Below are 16,446 nucleotides of genomic sequence, written 5' to 3' on the forward strand. Positions count from 1 at the left end.
CTGTAGCCCGGCCCCCGCCCCGCCCCGCTCCGCCCCTCCGGGTGCCCTCGCCGCCGCCAGCACCGGACGAGCCCCGGCCCTGGGATGCTTCAGGCGCCCGCCCGCGCCCCTCACCGCCCGTCGCGGCGGAGGGGCCGCTGCAAGCGCTGCCACCCGCCCCCGGCAAGGTAGGACCCCCCCCCCCCCCGCCTCGGGACCCGGGTGCTCGGCGCTGGGCACCCCCTACGCCCGGGCACCGAGGAGCGCCGGGGTCCGGGCACCGGGGCTGCCCCGTGGGCTGGGGTCCGGGCACCGGAGCAGCCCTGGAGGGGGGGTTCCGGTCAGGGCACCGGAGCAGCAGCGAGGTTGGGGCACCGGGGCTACCTTGGGCGGGGGGGTGCGGGGGGGTGCGGGTCCGGGCACCGGGGCTGCCCCGGGGACGAGGGTCCGGGCACCGGGGGCGAGGGTCCGGGTCAGGGCACCGGGGGAAAGCACCGCGGTCCGGGCACGGGGGGCTGCCCCGGGACTGGGGTAGGGGACCGGGGCAAGCCCCGCGCAGGCTCCGGTCGCCCCCGGCCCCTTCCCGGTGCGGCGGCCGGAGCCCGCCCGCCCTTGGCGACTGCCAGTGGCCCGGGGCCGTGTCAGTCAGGCGAGTGCCTGCCTGGGGAGGGAGCCGCGGGGTGAGTCACGGGCAGGAAAGGGATTGCATCAGGAACGGGGCTGTTTTTCCAGCGGGACTCTGGGATAGCCCCGCTCCCGCCTCCCTCCGTCCCCTCTCTCCCCAGCGCCATGGAGAAGGGAGCCAGCTCCTCGACCTGCAGCGGCTCGGTGGCCTTGGCCTCGTCCTCCACGGCCACCTTCAAGGAAGAACTGCTGTGCCCCATCTGCTACGAGCCTTTCCAGGAAGCCGTGACGCTTTGCTGCGGCCACAATTTCTGCAAGGGCTGCGTGAGTCGTTCCTGGGAGCACCGGCACCACGTGTGCCCCGTCTGCAAGGAGACCTCCTCGTTCGACGACCTTCACGTCAACCACACGCTCAACAACCTGGTGGAGATGATCCTCAAGGAGGAAAGGCAGCGGCAGGGCCGGGTGGCCACGCTCTGTCCCCTGCATCATGAGGAAGCCAAGCTCTTCTGCCTGGAGGACAAGGAGTTGGCGTGCTTCGTCTGCCAGAGCTCCAAGCAGCACGAAGGGCACAAGATGCGGCCGGTGCAGGAGACGGCGGCGGATTTCAGGGTGAGGGATGCTTCAGGAAAGGGGGGGGACTGATGGCAGGGAGAGGCACCCCTGCATCTGGAGGGGTGCAGCCCGCGCACGCCCTGGCACAAACTTGCCAGCACATGGCTTTGGCTCGTGCACGGCGTGGATGCACCCGCTGGCGTGCCGGGATGAAAGATGAAGCGGCCACGCCGTGAGGGTGGGTCCCCGCGGGAGTGCCCCTGCCACATCGCTGCCCAACGCTCTCCCTGCCTGATAATTACCCCGTGCCACCCTGTCCCCGGAGCACGGCCATTTACCCTGCGGTAAAGGGGAGCGGGGTGATGCTTCAAGGGGTTTGGCTCGATCCCCGCGTTGCCTTGACTCATTCGTCCTCTGCGGGGCTGGGCTGGATCCGGCCATGCCGGCTGTTGCAGCAGCTGGTTATTGCAGCAGCACCTCGGGGTTGGGAGCGTGTTTGGGATGGGGGTTGCCCAATTCCCCCAGCCCGGGGAGGGATGCGGGATGGGGAGACAGTGCTGAGCCCCGCGGGGCAGGACGGGCCATGGCTGCACGGGGAGGAGGAGGAGGAGGAGGAGGAGGAGACAGGCTCCGGCCAGCAGCTGGGCATCACGCCAGGACCCGCCGTGTTTCCTGGCTGGGAAAGCAGCTGCCCTGACTCAGCCTGCGGGAACGAGCTGGATTTCAAATGTCGCGGGGCAGCCATCGGGCTGCTGTTTTGCAAGGCTTGGCGGGCTGCCGGTGGCACTGAGCCTCCCTGGGAGCGGGGCAGTGGCTGCGTGCGGCACCGGGACAGGCAGGGACTTGACGGGGCATCGGTAGAAGGGCTTAAAAACAGGGGGGAGAATTCACCACGGAGCAAAGCTCCTCTGCCTCGCTGCTTAGGGGCGGCGTGTTCGCACAGCCCCGCGCAGAGCCGACCCCGTGCAGCACTGGCAGGCCTCGGTCGCAGGAGGGGAAAGGGGGGATTGAGCAAGGATCCTGCTTAACCTCGTCCTCCTGGCTTTGGGGCTCTTGTCTTTCCGCATTGGAAACCCTGGGTGTAGGCTTGCGAGGGTCCTGAAGGCGTCTCCTCCCCGCAGGCCAAGCTGAAGAACATGGAGACCTCCCTGCGGGATAAGGCGAAGGATTTTGGGGCCGTGCATCGCTCCTACGAGTCCATCTCCAAACACAACCAGGTGCGTGGTCCCTCCTGGCAGGGAGGCGATGGGGCTGATCCTGACACGTGCGTGCACACGCGTGCAGGAATGCGGCTGGCTCTGGGGTGGAACGCTGCACCCATCCTGGGCTGCTCCACCCCTGAGTGAGGAGAGCGATGCTGGGGGGAGGAAAGGACTTGGATGGGGAATGGGGAACCAGGGTGATGGGGCTGTGCCTGCCGTGGCAGCAGGGACATTGATTTTGGGAGGACTGCGTGGTCCCAGTGGGAGCCCAGCGAGTCCCTGAGTGCTGGAACCGGTCGGAGGGCTCTGGAGGAGCATTTAGGGAGAGGACGGGGGGAGCCCAGGGGAGTTGGGGGGCTCCGAAGGGAGGTGCTGACATCCCCACGCGGGGCAGGTGGAAGTGGCGCGGCTGGAGGAGCAGATCAGGAGGGAGTTTGAGAAGCTGCACGAGTTCCTGCGGGGCGAGGAGAAGGCGCTGGTGGCCCAGCTGCGGGAGGAGATGCAGCACAAGCACGGCCTCATCCAGGGCAAGATGAAGCAGCTGGCGGAGGAGAGCCAGGCCCTGCTCAACGAAGCCCGCCAGCTCCAGGTGGACCGCAAGGAGGATGACTACACCTTCCTCAGGGTAAAGCCCTGCCGGGGTGCTGCCCCGTGCCCTGCGGGGTGTCACCCTCACCGTGGCACCCTCCTGCCTCTGCCAGGGTGCGAGCAGGGTGCTGGGTGATCCTTTGGGTGTTTGCAAGCCCCCGTGATCCCTTACAAGTGGGGGTCTCATGCCCGGTCTCTCCTTCTCTTTCAGACCCACAAGAACCGCAAGCGCAGGTAAGTCCCAGTCCCCGTCGCGTCCCCTGCCCGACGGCACAGGGTGCTCGGGGTGGCTGAGCCCCCGTATCCCCTCCCTGGGGCTGAACGGGGTCGGCTGCCTGGCTGCAGAGCGAGATCTCTGCCCCGAGCGAGTTCCCACACCCGCGCGTCCCCTCCAGGTCTGGGTGCTCCGGCAGAAGAAGGTGCTGGGGGTCCCCAAGGCCAGGCAGCACTCCTGGGTGCCTCTGGGCAGGATGGGGGGGCATGCATGGACACAAAGCAGCATTGCAGGTCTTTGGGGAAGCATTGAAACCCTGACGTTGGGGGGGATTTGGTGCTGGGACCCTCCTGGGGTGATTCACCACCCTCCTTGGGTGAGAGCAAGGTTTGGGAGATGCGGGGTGCTGGTGGGGAAGCCCCTGCCAAAACACAGGGTGCCAGGAGACCCAGCCCGGTTCCTTCCTCCATCGCTGACCTGTCTCCATCCTCTGCCCCTGCCCCAGGATCGCCTGCACGGCCGAGGAGCCGGAGGCCGTGCCCTCGGGGATGCTCCTTGACATTGCCAAGTACCTGGGCTCGCTGCAGTACAATGTGTGGAAGAAGATGCTGGACATCATCACCGTAGGTGAGGTGCTGGGTCTCCACCGAAGGGTGGTTGTCCCAGGGCTAAAGCAGCCTTTGCATGAGGCAGCTCCAGGGGTGGTGGGTGCTGAAGAGAAGAGGAGCGTGGAGCAGCCGTGCCTGCGGCTGATGTGCCTGGGGAAGGGGGTTGGAGAGCATAAAGGGTGCTCTGGGGCACTTGCACCCCAAAAGGGAAGCCCTGGAGGGTGCATTTCTCCACGGTGAGCTGGGTTAGGAAAGGATGGATGGACGGATACATACCTGCAGGGCTGTGGTCCCCCCATAAGCTCATCCCGGGAGCAAGCCAGGCTCCTAACACGCATGTCCCCACCACAGTCCCCTTCAGCTTCGACCCCAACTCCGCGGCGGGCTGGCTCTCGGTGTCCGAGGACCTCACCAGCGTCACCAATGGGGGCTACAAGCTGCTGGTGGAGAACCCTGAGCGCTTCACCTCAGCCCCCTGCATCCTGGGCTCCCACGGCTTCTCCACCGGCTTCCACACCTGGGAGGTGGACCTGGGTGGCATCACGAAGTGGCGGGTGGGGGTGGCCCGGCCATGCAGTGGCACCCACTGGACCTTCCACCATGATGCTCGCTCCGGCTTCTGGTATATCTACCGCCTGCCCGGGAAGGATGGCGAGACATGCCGAGCGTCCAACACGGCGCATTCGGAGGCAGCGCTGGGTGACCTGAGACGGATCCGGGTGGAGCTGGACTGTGACGAAGGGGAGCTGTCCTTCTACGACGCTGACCGCAAGACCCACATCTACACCTTCCACGAGAAGTTTGGTGGCACCGTCTTCCCCTATTTCTACATGGGGGGCACACCGGTGGGTGCGCTGCCCCAGGAGCTCCGTATCTGTCCCCTACGGGTCCGCATCCACGAAGATGTCCCCGTCTAGTGGCCACCATCTCCTGCCACCACCGCCTCTGCCTGCATTTGGGGTTCTCCAGATGCTTTTTCAGCTTTCCTTAAAAAAAAGAAAAAAAGGGAAAGAATTTGTATATGTACTGCCTCTTTTTTTTTTAAATCGTTAATAAACACTCTGCTCTTCTATATGGCTCCGTGCCTCTCTGTGCCCAAATTGCCTCGGCTCTTTGCCTCCCCCCTCTCCATCACAGATCAAAGCTGGGAAGGTCTCAGGGAGAAGGTATCTCCCTGCCCGGGGGCTGTAAATTAATAGTAAATTAAACCATTTGGGGGCTTTCCAAGCTTGTGCGAGCGTGGCAGCTTGCAGGGCTCCAAGGCCCCCTGCTGTGGGTAAAGCAGGGGACAGGGGCCCTTGCCCGGCACCTCGGGGACGGGAAAAGCCCACCTGGCTTGGCTGGATGCGGGCAGAAGCGCGTCTTTCCCCTCTACAAGAAAAACCATCAGTGGGGACATCCTTGAGAGTAACAACCCATCTCCTCCCACCCTTCTCCCCCTGACTTTACCCCTCTGAGGGGCTTTTCTGTAAATCCCCAGCGCCGGGAGTCAGGTGATAACACGCGGTTGGCGTTTGGAGGTGGAGGAGGCTCAGGGGTGGGATGGGAGGGAGACAAAAACCACCCTCTGCAACCCCCTGCTGCGTCTGGCCCGATATTAATCCTGCCAAAAAGGCTTTTTTTTTCTCCTCCATCCTGGTGAGCGCTTAGGGCTTAAAGGTGATGTCCTGGGGAAAGGGAGGGTGCCTGGTGGGCCGTGCTGCCCGTGCTGCCCTCGCCGCCTGGCGCGGCCCGGCCGGCCAGGACCTCGCTGGCAGGGATGCTGATATGAACGGGTGGTTTCCATGGTTTCTCACCATTTGCATAGGATGCTCCTTAGGAACGAGAGCTGGTGGCGGAAAAACAAAAGGGAGATATCGGAGGCGTGCGGTGCGGGGGCGACCCCGGGGGTCCTCCGCCTTCCTTACGTCGGTTGGTGTTATCTGTTTCCAACCGAGCATCCCTGGATACGGGGAAAGGAGGAAAATCGGCGTAAGCATCCCGTCTCCTTCCCTGCGTCGTATCCCCACGCTGCCCGTCACCCCCCCCAAAAAAAAGCTGGCAGTGCCTGGAAATTTGGGCATCCTGCGGCCAATCTAGGCACAAGCAAGGCATTATGTGGGAACAATAAAAAGCCGGGGAAGCTCTTTGAGTTGCCGGGGCTGGAGCAGGATGAGGCGTTTCTCTTTGTGAGGTCCAAAGGGAGCATTTCCCTCCCGCGCCTGCCAGTGCCAGAGCAGGTGCCTGGCGTAAAAATGGCAATAAAGGGTGAAATGAGGCATCGCTTCGGATGGCGAAACTGAAACATTTTGACTTTTTTTTCCGAATCATTTGGTGAAAAATGGGTTTGCAGGAAACAATATGACTTAATGAACTGGTTGGCTCCCTAAGACTCTGCGTTTTTTAGTGTAATAAATGCTACCTGCATCTTCCCCTGAGCTTAATTTCATTCCCACGGAGGCAGAGAAATGGCTTTAAGCAGAAATCAAGGCAGCGAAGCTGTTCTTCCCACCGACGCAGACCTCTCCTCCGGAGCTGGCCCGCGGGACAGCACCCAGCCTGCAGCCATGGGTGACGTCTCCCCGGGACTGAACATTTGCTCGCACCTCCGACGTCGGAGGATGAATTTGGGGAACGCTGCGGTAAGGGGCAGGCGGGTTTTGCGTGGGGCCCTCCTCTGCAGCCATCGCATCCTTCCCCAGCGCCTGAGATCCTGCCTGGGACACACCGGTTACTTGCAGGACCTTTTCCGAGCTCAAACCTGCCTCCTTGCAGCAATCAGAAGGATCTGATTTATTATTATTATTATTATTATTATTATTATTATTATTATTATTATTATTATTATTATAGCAGCATTTTGGGCTGCTCACGCCGAGGCCGGGGAGCCGCGGGCCCCGCTCCAGCCCGCGGGGTGCCCGGGATCCCGCTCCCCCTCCGCCCCGGTGCTGCTCCCCTGCGAGGGGCGGGTGGGCACCGCTGCTTCACGGGTGGGCGTGGGGTGCGAGTGGGGCTCCCCGCTATCTGGGTGGGGAAGGGGGGGGTGAATCCATCCGGGGGAGGGCTGGGGTTGCTGCAGTGAAGCCCCCCCCACCCCATCAAGCCGCACTGACACCCCCCCCCCCCCCCCAGCATCCCCCCATTTATAGGGACGGGCGATATTTCGGAGAAGCAGGCGGCTCTCCCATTGGCTCGCAGCCTGGCGATGATGTAATTTCTGCCCAATCCGAAGGAGGACAGCACCTTTTCCCCGCCCCCTCCCCAGCCCTCCCTCACCCCGGGTACCAGCCAGCGCCGGGGCACGGTGCATCCCGGAGGGGTGGGGGGACAAGTGGGGGGACCCCCCCACCACCCCCACCCCCGGAGGTTTCCCGGGGTGTGCACGGCCCTCGGGCACCCCGGAGGAGGCACCGTCCTGGGGCCGCATCCTGCCCCCGGGTCCCCAGCGGGCTGGGGCTAAGCCCGTGCCCTGGCAGCCATGGCCGGGATCTGCCGGCTGCTCTTCCCAGGGCCAGGAATCCTCCAGAACGAGGAGGGTCCAAACCTGTGGGTCTTCTGCTTGAAGGATCTGTGGCTACTGGACCTTTGGAGGGGAGGCTGGAGATGTCCTGGGAGAGGAATCCAGGGCGGGGGGTGATGCCCAGAGCCCACTTCCAGCCCCCTCCGAGCATGGCTGGAGGATGGGAAAGGGCCCCGAGGAGACGCCGTACACGCTCACCCCCTCCTTAGGGCCTCCCCTGGATGCCTGCTTTTGGCCGAGGGGCACCCCGGGACACAGGGACCTTCCCCCGCGGCTGTCCCGCTGCTCCGGCCCAGATGGACCACAAGCTGCGGCTGGGTCCCACGCGCTGTGTGCCCACGGCGAAAGGTTTCCGCCGTCTCTCCCACCCCATCGGCCCATGCCCGGGAAGGGTGTGGATGCTGGCGCTGGGATGCCGAGCAACTTTCCCTAAGCCCCGGGAAGAGGGAAACCCTTCGCCTCCCGTGGCCTCCTCTCGCTGCCGGGGCTCTTTCCTCCCCAGCGTCAGCCTGGCTCCACGGCCAAGCTCTCCTCCAGCCACCTCCTGCCCTCCCCTGTGCTGGAGATGGTCCCACGCCAGGCTGACCCCCAAGGAGGGTTTGGTGGGGACGGTGTGAATGGGAAAGGGGTGGCCATCGCCCTGGGTGGACCCAAATCTCCTTGGCCTCCTTTCTTCGTGCCTCGTTTAGTTTCGACCAGCACACGCTGCTGGAGAAAAACAGTTCCCAGCGTTGGAGCAGCCAGGAGGCTTTGCAGGGTGGAGGGCGACAGCCCTTAGGGATGGTGGCCACCGAGTGTCCCCAGGGCCACAGCCTTACACAGCGGCTCCGGGAGCTGAAACCGAGCTCCGTCCCCCCAAATGCTGGTCCTGTGGAGCTGGGGGACAAGAAGGCACCTCCAGACGTGACCCCCCCCGGGCTCCCAGCGGCTCCCCCGGCTCCAGCAAGCCCAGCCAGCCATGCAGCTAAACTGTGGCCATCGACACGGGTGACAGGGAGGGGTTTGTGCCCTGAGCCTGGACCACGGGCAGCTCAAAGGAGCATTTGAGCAGAGCTCCCTGCACACACCCCCCCCCCTCCATGGGGTGCCACGCAGCCCGGTGCCAGCTGCCGCAGGGACCGTCCCGCAGCCACGTGGGTCCCCACAATGGCTGTTTGTCCCCCGGTTGGCCGCTGCGTCTCAACTCTTTCCTCCCCTTGGCCCCTCCGTCTCAGGGCTGTGCTCCGTTCCCTCTGCAGCTCCTCGCGTGTCCCACGGGCATCCTACCCACGGCCCCCACGCCCGCGTGGGCACCCGAACCCTGCCGGGCCGGGGAGGGCTCGGGCGTGGAGCTCGCTCATCGCCCGAGCATGAGAGGACCCTTTCAGAGGGAAGTGACGAGCCATTGAGTTTCGGCGGGATGCCTTACAGACGCCCCACCGTGAGCTCAATGGCTGAGCCGCGGTGTCACGCAGGCGATGTCACCCCCATTTCCAGCTGGGTCACCTTGTCCTCCCCCGTGTCCTGAGGCCGTGGGCTTTGCAAAGCCACCCTACATTCGTTTTCCAGGGGGAACCACCTCCCCACAGCCGCCCTGATGCTCATTGCGTAACGGAGGAGACCGGTGCCTAAATATACCCGCACGGTTCCCCGGAGGTGCCGGGCTTGCGATCACCGTCAGACGGAGCCATCGGCGATAAATAGGCCAGAGCGAAGCAGGTCTGGGGGAAGGAGAGTCAGTTTGTGGGAAGGGCACAGCCCTAAGAGACGTCCTAGCTCTGCTGGGGCTCCCCGGGGACCTCCGCTCGCCCCGGCAGCCACGGCGGCATCGCACCAAAATAGTTTCGGGATCTGGGACTCGGCCTCTCCCAGCTCCCGTTGCCCAGTTTGAGGAGGACAACGAGTCCTCAACGTGCCTCTGGGGCTGGGAACGGGTCACGCCGGGCTTGTGCCACATCCCGGCCCTGGGAGGAGGGAGGGGACACCCCATTGCTCCCCGGCGTGGAGAGGACACCCCACAGCCCCTGCCGGCGTGGGGTTTAGGGGAGCGCAGTGGGACAGTTTGGCCCCATTGGAGATGCCACCAGGGCCCTATTAAACCCTCCAAGTCCCCTTCTTTGTCACTTTGTCACCCTCCAGCTTTGTCCTGCTCCAGCAGAGCGCCGAAGCTCGCTTTCCACCATGCGCTCAGCCCTTTCAATCCATCCCCCCCCCCCGAACCCCCCCAAAACCCCCTTTTGGGGCCGAATCCAGCCCCTCCCCCCCCTTCACCTCTCCCCACCTCCCCCCCCCCCCGCCTTTTATCGTATTTTTTCCCTTTTTCTAACGTGGTTTTCTTGGTTTTTTGTGGTCCCCCCCCCCCCAAGGCCCAGCCCGAAAATAGCTGCTCGGCGTGATGTCACCGGGCTGGTACCCGGTTCGTACAGGCTTCGGGCCAATCAGCGGCGGCGGAGCCGTTGCGCCAATCGCCGTTCGGGGAGGTGATGTCATGGGGGCCCGGGGCCCCCGGGTGGGATGTTCCGCGCAGACCCCCGCGCCCGCGTTAAATGAGCCCGGAGAGCGCGGAGAGGCAGCCCAAGCGCCGGCGGTGGGGTGAGTGCCGGGGGGGGGGGGTTGCCTTGGGTGATGATGATGATGATGATGATGATGATGATGGGGGGGGGGGGGGGTGTTTTTTGGAAGCTGAAAAGTTTTTGGGGAGGGGTTGGGGAGGGGGGGGGATTTTTTCGGGGGGTCCTGGATGTCGCTCTCTGGCCGCCCCCCCCCCCTTTGTCCCCCTCCCCATCCCTCCAGCATCCTCCCCGCCGTGCCGGTGCAGCCCCGCAGCTCACCCCCGCGCCCCCAACCCCTTTTGGGGTGCTGTCCGTCGTCCCCCCCCCCCCATCTCGACAGCCGAGCTCGGGCTGCTGGAGACCCTCCCCGCGCCCCCTTCTACCTCCCTCGTTCCGCACCGCGGCGGGCCCCATCCTGCCCTGCCGGGCGGGGGCGGGGGGCAGCCCACGCCCACGGTGAGGGGCGTGCAGGGATGGGGCTCAGCAGCCTCCGCCCCGCCTCGCCCCAGCATCCCCGGGGGCCCCGCACCCCCAGCATCCCCGGGGGCCCCGCACCCCAGCATCCTCTGGACCCCGGGGGGGGAGGGGGTGTGTGCGTCTCCTGACCTGGAGCCCCCCAAAATGTGGGTGCAGGGGTGCGGAGCCCCCCCCCCCCCCCAGCCCGGAGGGCAGGGCCAGGCTGAATTATTGATGGAGGCAGGATGCTGGCGGAGGTGACCTGCTCTCAGCAGGCGCTGAAATATTTATTCCAGGGAGGGGGGAAAGCGAGGGGGAGGGAGGGAGGAGGCGGCTGCCATCCTCCCTCTCCCCTGGAGGTGGGGGGGGAAGCATCCCTGGCTTCGCAAGCTTCAAGGGAGGGAGCGGAGAGCCCCCTCCGCTCCTCCATCCTCTCCCTCCATCGCTGGGTGCTTCTTGCAGGGAAGGGGATGGGAGATGGGGGGGGGGGGTTCCCCACCGTCTCAGGGCATCTACAGCGGCGATCAGGGTGTGAAAGCGGGTTGCAACCCTTTGGGGTCGGATCGGGCCCCCCCTCTGCCATGTGCTCCTCGCCGGGAGCGGGATCGCTCCCGCAGCCTCCGTGCTGGGGGTTTGAGCCAGGTTGCAGTCTGGGGGTGCCAGCAGCAGCAGAGCCCCAACCACACCCCACTCCCCTTGGTGCTGCTCGGGGGGGGGGGCAGCGGGGCTGGGAAGCAGAGAGGGAAGGGAGCTCAGCAGGGAGGGGTTTCCCTCTTGGAGGAGCCTCCAAACACCTTGCATGGCATCTTCATCCAGCGAGGAGGAGTGGGGCTGGCAGCCCACCCCCCACCCCCCCCCCAGCCGGCAGCATCCCTGGGGATGGACCCCATCCTCGTCCCCGTTTTGGGTCTGATGGGCGAGCTCTGCATTTTGTCGAGCCAGGGCACGAACGAGGGCTGGGAGAAGGGCTTCAGTAGCATCCAATGCATCCAGGCCCCCCCCGCAATCTCGGGGAAAATGAGGATTTGGGGTGGTAACGCAGGGAGCGGGGATGCATGAGGAAGGCATATGCTTCCAGCCGGGCTGTCAGAGCTCCCGGCACAGCCCCGTGTCGGCACACGAGCCACCAGAGCATCCCCACCCTGCCTCGGCACCGCGCTTGGCGAGAGCCACCCAGGGCAAACCCCTTCGGCTAGGCAAGGAGGAAAGCCCTTGGTGGGGGAACAGCCCTGGGCAACCCCCAAACCCCACCAGCCCTGGCTCCGGAGGTCACCTAAAAGAGGGGAGCATCTCCAGGGAAGGTGTCCCCAGCAGGGCGTCCCCACATTTTGTCCCTGTTCCCCCCCGCTCCGGCAGCTGCGGGCAGGTTATTTGTGTGATCCCTGTGCCAGATCCCGGCAGGATGGGGGACGAGGGGTCGGGGTTTCTCAGGACCCCCCAGGTTGGGCTGGGTCGGGGTGTGTGCGGCTGTGGGAGCTGGCAGTGCCCTGACGGCTCTGGGGTGCCCACGGAGGGGGTTTGCCCCTTCCCTGGGGGGGGCTGCAAGGATTTAAGAGTCCCTATTTTATTTTTTCCCCTTAGAAACAAAAGCTGTGAATAATTCCAAAAACCAAACTCGGCCCCCACTTTGGCACAGCCGGGAAGGGCATTTCCACCGGGAAACCCCTCTGATGCCACCGACACCCCATTTGTGTCCCCCGGAAACCCTGGGAAAGGGGGGTGGCCCCGGCTTAGCTGGCTTTTAATGAGTCTCTGGGTGTTGCCGCCCCACGCCAGGTCCTGCGCTCACCCAGGGGCTCTGCACCCCGGGGATGGGTGGGGGGTCCCGGGGATGCCCCCACGCCTGACCCACAGCCACGGGGACCCCCGGAGAGGGTCCCAGTGGGATATGGGAGAGGGTCCCAGTGCGTCAGCCCTTCTGCGTGTGGTCTGGCAAGCGGCGAGCTGAGGACTGGGGCTCTCTAGACACGAGCGGGGGTGGCAGCGGGTCCGTGAAGGGTGTGCACGCGTGTGCATGCGTGTGCATGCGTGTGCGTGTGTGCACGCTGCTCCCAGCACACGCGTGCACACGTGTGGGTTGCGCGGGTGCTGGGCAGCCCAGCGCAGGGAAGGGCTGTGGGTGCCAGACGCACCCCACCGGCTGCTGCCGTCGTCCCAGTGGGTGCCCGTCACACCAGTTGCGTGTCCCCCACATCACACCAGCGTGTGCCCACCCCAACGGCACGTACCCGTCACATCGCAGCCGTGCGCCCGCCGCACCAGCACTGCCCCTCACGCCACACCGCTGCGTGCCCGCCTCGCCCGTGCACGGCCATCACACCGCACCGGTGCGTGCCCACCCCGTGTCCCCAGCGCGCGCCCGCCGCAGCATCCCCGGCGCGCGCACGAGGCCGCGGCAGGGGACGGGCAGGGCTGGGCCATGCCCTCAGCCCCAGGACACCCGGCAATGGGCAGGCGTGGGTGGGCAGGGCTGGATGGTGCCCCCAGCCCCCGGGACGCCCCACACTGATCCCGGCTCTTTCCTCCCCCAGGAACGCTCTTGCTGCAGACGCCCAAGGATTGTCACGCCATGACTCTGGCTGGTACGGCACCGTCACGGGGCTGCGCGTGGGGACGGGGGACAGCGTGGCTCACCCAACCCCTTGAACACAACCCTGGCGTCTACCCCCCCACGCCGGGGCACCCCTAGTTTGAGTGGGGCCCCATCCAAACCGCCTTGGGGATGGCTCTGCCCTGGGCTACCCCCTGCCCTGGGACGCTCACAGCATCCCGGTGGTGGCAGGGAAGGGGTCGTGCGTGGGGTTAACACACCGGGACAGACATAACCCACGTGGCCGTGAGTAAAGCACCCCACCTCTACGTGCCTCAGTTTCCCCTTTGCATACCTTGCTTCCCCCGCCCAAATCACCCTGTTTGCAATATCTGGGCAAACTTCGGTGCCAGCCGCCGTCCGCGTCCCGGCCCTTCCCTGGCACGTGGCAGCCCCTGCCCCGGCTGCCTGGCAGGACCCCCCCACCCCTCTGACCCCAGTCCCACCATCTCTTCCCAGCTTACAAAGAGAAGATGAAGGAGCTGCCTCTCGTCTCCCTCTTTTGCTCCTGTTTCCTCTCGGACCCCCTGAACAAGCCAGCATACACCTATGAAGGTAGGAGCCTGCTGCCCGCCCACGGCTGAGGGGTGCATGAGCAGTGGGAGCTGCGGGGGGGCTGCAGACCCCCCTTAGGATGAGTGGGGTGACCCTCAAACCGAGAGAGGTGGCTCCACAGTTTGCTGGCACCGGCTGGAAGCAGGGGGCCAGGCTGAGGTTTGGGGGGCTTGGGCAGCCCCCCTCTGCCGTGGCTCCGCTGCACGAAGCGCCGGGCGTGGGCTCGGTATTTTTAGGCAGACGGTGCTGGGTGATTCAGACTGATTCATGTCAGCGGGTCCAGAGGTGACAGTGGTGGCGGAGGGGGGTGCCCAGCCTTGGGGGGCTCCTCCTGGCTAGCTGTGGGGGGATCCGCAGCTGGAAAGGAGCTTCATGGTCCCGTTCCCAGTCCTCAAAGCAGGGCTGAACACGACCCTGCTTGCTCACCTCTCCCTCGGGGGGGATGCCCAGCCCCTCAGCTCGCCCAAATATTCCCAGCTCAACCCCCTTGATGGGTGTCTTGGAGTCCGTACCCCAACCCATGACACTGGGGCTGAACCGCAGGGGTTCAATCGCGGTGCAGGGATTTGGGTGAAACCAGTGGAGATCGGTGAAGGCGGTGGCACGTGGGTGGGCTGCAGGTGTGGGACCCTGGGGTGGTTTGCCCGAAGGGGTGGGATGCGTCCGCACCAGCAGTCAGCCCGTGCCCCTCTCCCAGCAGACACGGTAGACCTCACCTGGTGCGTCATCTCCGACATGGAAGTCATCGAGCTCAACAAGCGGACCTCGGGGCAGTCCTTCGAGGTCATCCTGAAGCCCCCGTCGTTCGACGGCATCCCCGAGTTCAATGCCTCCCTGCCCCGGCGGCGTGACCCGTCCCTGGAGGAGATCCAGAAGAAGCTGGAGGCGGCAGAGGAGAGGAGGAAGGTAGGTCCAGCAGCTCGTGCACGGCACTGCAGCGTGGGGACGCGCCGTGGGGACACGCGACCTTGCACTTGGGGTGCTCAGCAAGGCACACCCACCTTCGGGGACGTTGTCGAGTTTGGAGGGGATGGTTTTGGCCGGGAGGGTAAGGAACCCATGGCCCACACGGCCATCGCATCCGCTTTGCCCACGCAGTACCAGGAGGCTGAGCTGCTGAAGCATCTGGCGGAGAAGCGGGAGCACGAGCGGGAGGTCATCCAGAAGGCCATCGAGGAAAACAACAACTTCATCAAAATGGCCAAAGAGAAGCTGGCGCAGAAGATGGAGTCCAACAAGGAGAACCGCGAGGCCCATTTAGCAGCCATGCTGGAGCGCTTGCAGGAGAAGGTGAGAGCCTGGCGAGGAAGGAGGGGGGATGCTCTGGGACGCCGGTCCAGGAGGGTGTCACAGGGCACCCGGGCACCCTCCATGGCTCTTGGGGTGGCATTACCCCCTGGGGACACCACCAAAGGGGGGGACCCCTCTTCGCCTCCCACTGTGCAGCAATACCCAACCGCAACGTCCCACCCGGGGTGGGGGGGTCCTACCTGGGGACCCACTGAGCCTAATGGGTCCGTAGGCTCACGAGCGGTTGGTGGGTGGAGAGCCGGGACCCACGTCTCATCCACAGACATGCAAAGCCTTTGCTTTCCCCACGTCCCACCGTGATGGCCTTGACCCACCGCTGGCAATCTTTCCACCTCCCAGGTGGCAGATCTTCCCCTGGTCCCTTCCCCAGAGGCCGTGGAGCCGTCAGCTCCCCGGTGGAGCTGGAGGGGTCCACGCTGCCATGCTAGGAGATGCTTCCACCCTGCCAGCCTGTGCAGACCTCTTCTCTCTCCCCGAAGCAGGTCTGTTCCCAACCTCAGCACGGAAGGTCCCACCCTCACCACCTCCAGCTCCCTCCAAAACATCCCTTCTGCAAGGAGCTCGCCCAGTGCCCTTCTCCAAACGCCTCAGCTAGCCTTGGGTCAGAGGCAGAGAGCACGAGATAATGAAGGACAATCCGAGCTAACCCCATCTCCTTGGGGCTCACGGTCCATCCCGTCTGGTTGACGTCTACCTCCTAGCTAGAGGGCGAGGACAATCTGTCCCTGAGTGCCTCCACAGTCCTTAAAACACCCCAGGGGAGGAGAGGACGCTGTTGACCCATCGGTGGTGTCCCTCTGGGGATGAACCTTGCGAACGCCCTCGTGCCTTCGAACCCCTCCGAAGCTGCTGGCCCGCCCGTGGGGACCCTGAAGTCCGTCCAGCTAATGCGTGTGTCCCCCCCCTTCCCTCCTACCTCCCTCCCACAGGACAAACACGCGGAAGAAGTGAGGAAAAACAAGGAGCTCAAGGAAGAAGCCTCCAGGTAAAGAGGCGATGGTTGGACTGACAGCTCCGGGGAGGTGGCAGAGGCTGCCGCAGCGCAAGGTCGGATGGTGGAAGGGTGGACGTTCCTCTGCTTTCTTTGTTCGTGAATGTAAAGAGTTGACCAGTGAAGCCATCCTATTCGTTTCGGGGAGGGTGGGGAGGGAGGAGAAAGGAGGGAGGGTGGGCGGGAGGGTGCTGGCTTTGGGATGCCCACCTCCTTGGTGGGTCTCACGAGCCACCCGTCAACCAGGTCCAGAGGAGACAGCTGAGGGCTGGTGAAGCGGAGGAGGTGGCCCCCCCAGGGAAAAGCCGGGGGGGGACGGAGCGGGTGGGGAGGGAAGAGGGGGGGGGAATGTGCGTCGTGTGTGACTTTAATTTGGTGCTGGGCAGGCAGGGCGGGCAGGTGGGCATCCCTCCGGCTTCCTTCTTCTCCTCCATCCCACCCCATCGATGGGCAGCGGCATCTCTTGGTGTCCCTCCCTCCTTTTTTCCTGCCTGGACTCAGGGCCTCTTGCCCGAAGCGGGCGTTATTTGCCCATAGACCTTACAGAACCATTTTGCGGAAGGGAGAGAAGAGACCCCCGCATTGGACGTGGTCAGAGAGTGAAAGTCGCTTGCTCCAAAGGCTTTATCCGGCTGTAGCAGATGCTGATGATCCTTTTCAAGGGTGAAATTGAAAAGTGCCATGACTTCCCAAAGAGCTGGGGTTTTTTTGTAAGAAAGAACCTCCTGAGAATCATCTTTGCG

The 16,446-nt window shown here is 64.7% G+C and overlaps 2 protein-coding genes across 8 annotated transcripts; both read left to right on the top strand.

Moving 5' to 3' along the window:
• Positions 1-7: 7 nt before the first annotated feature.
• Positions 8-4,844, top strand: TRIM35 (tripartite motif containing 35). Of its 2 annotated transcripts, none has more exons than XM_075497616.1 (7): positions 8-167; positions 765-1,215; positions 2,244-2,375; positions 2,755-2,985; positions 3,160-3,182; positions 3,668-3,789; positions 4,122-4,844. In XM_075497616.1, the coding sequence occupies exons 1-7, from the start codon at positions 85-87 to the stop codon at positions 4,685-4,687; spliced, it is 1,608 nt and encodes a 535-aa protein (XP_075353731.1). In that variant the 5' UTR covers positions 8-84; the 3' UTR covers positions 4,688-4,844. The 2 variants fall into 2 exon arrangements, with proteins under 2 accessions (XP_075353731.1, XP_075353732.1); XM_075497617.1 differs by having other exon boundaries at positions 2,280-2,375.
• A 4,864-nt stretch (positions 4,845-9,708) lies between these two features.
• STMN4 (stathmin 4) lies at positions 9,709-15,831 on the top strand. 6 transcript variants are annotated; one of them, XM_075497214.1, is made up of 6 exons: positions 9,709-9,840; positions 12,788-12,838; positions 13,306-13,401; positions 14,099-14,307; positions 14,500-14,691; positions 15,192-15,831. In XM_075497214.1, the coding sequence occupies exons 1-6, from the start codon at positions 9,795-9,797 to the stop codon at positions 15,336-15,338; spliced, it is 741 nt and encodes a 246-aa protein (XP_075353329.1). In that variant the 5' UTR covers positions 9,709-9,794; the 3' UTR covers positions 15,339-15,831. The 6 variants fall into 6 exon arrangements, with proteins under 6 accessions (XP_075353329.1, XP_075353330.1, XP_075353333.1 ...); XM_075497215.1 differs by having other exon boundaries at positions 15,195-15,831; XM_075497218.1 differs by having other exon boundaries at positions 15,642-15,831.
• The last annotated feature ends 615 nt before the right edge of the window (positions 15,832-16,446 follow it).

The sequence above is a fragment of the Mycteria americana genome, chromosome 3, assembly GCF_035582795.1.
Source record: "Mycteria americana isolate JAX WOST 10 ecotype Jacksonville Zoo and Gardens chromosome 3, USCA_MyAme_1.0, whole genome shotgun sequence".
Lineage (NCBI taxonomy): Eukaryota > Metazoa > Chordata > Aves > Ciconiiformes > Ciconiidae > Mycteria > Mycteria americana.

Bases quoted from the DNA above. Each gene is read 5' to 3' on its own strand.
- TRIM35 (XM_075497616.1), top strand. From the start codon at position 85: ATGCTTCAGGCGCCCGCCCGCGCCCCTCACCGCCCGTCGCGGCGGAGG. The intron at 1,216-2,243 runs GTGAGGGATGCT...CCCTGGGTGTAG, and splicing joins AGACGGCGGCGGATTTCAGG to GCTTGCGAGGGTCCTGAAGG. The intron at 3,790-4,121 runs GTGAGGTGCTGG...TCCCCACCACAG, and splicing joins GCTGGACATCATCACCGTAG to TCCCCTTCAGCTTCGACCCC.
- STMN4 (XM_075497214.1), top strand. From the start codon at position 9,795: ATGAGCCCGGAGAGCGCGGAGAGGCAGCCCAAGCGCCGGCGGTGGG. The intron at 9,841-12,787 runs GTGAGTGCCGGG...TTCCTCCCCCAG, and splicing joins GCCCAAGCGCCGGCGGTGGG to GAACGCTCTTGCTGCAGACG. The intron at 12,839-13,305 runs GTACGGCACCGT...ATCTCTTCCCAG, and splicing joins TCACGCCATGACTCTGGCTG to CTTACAAAGAGAAGATGAAG.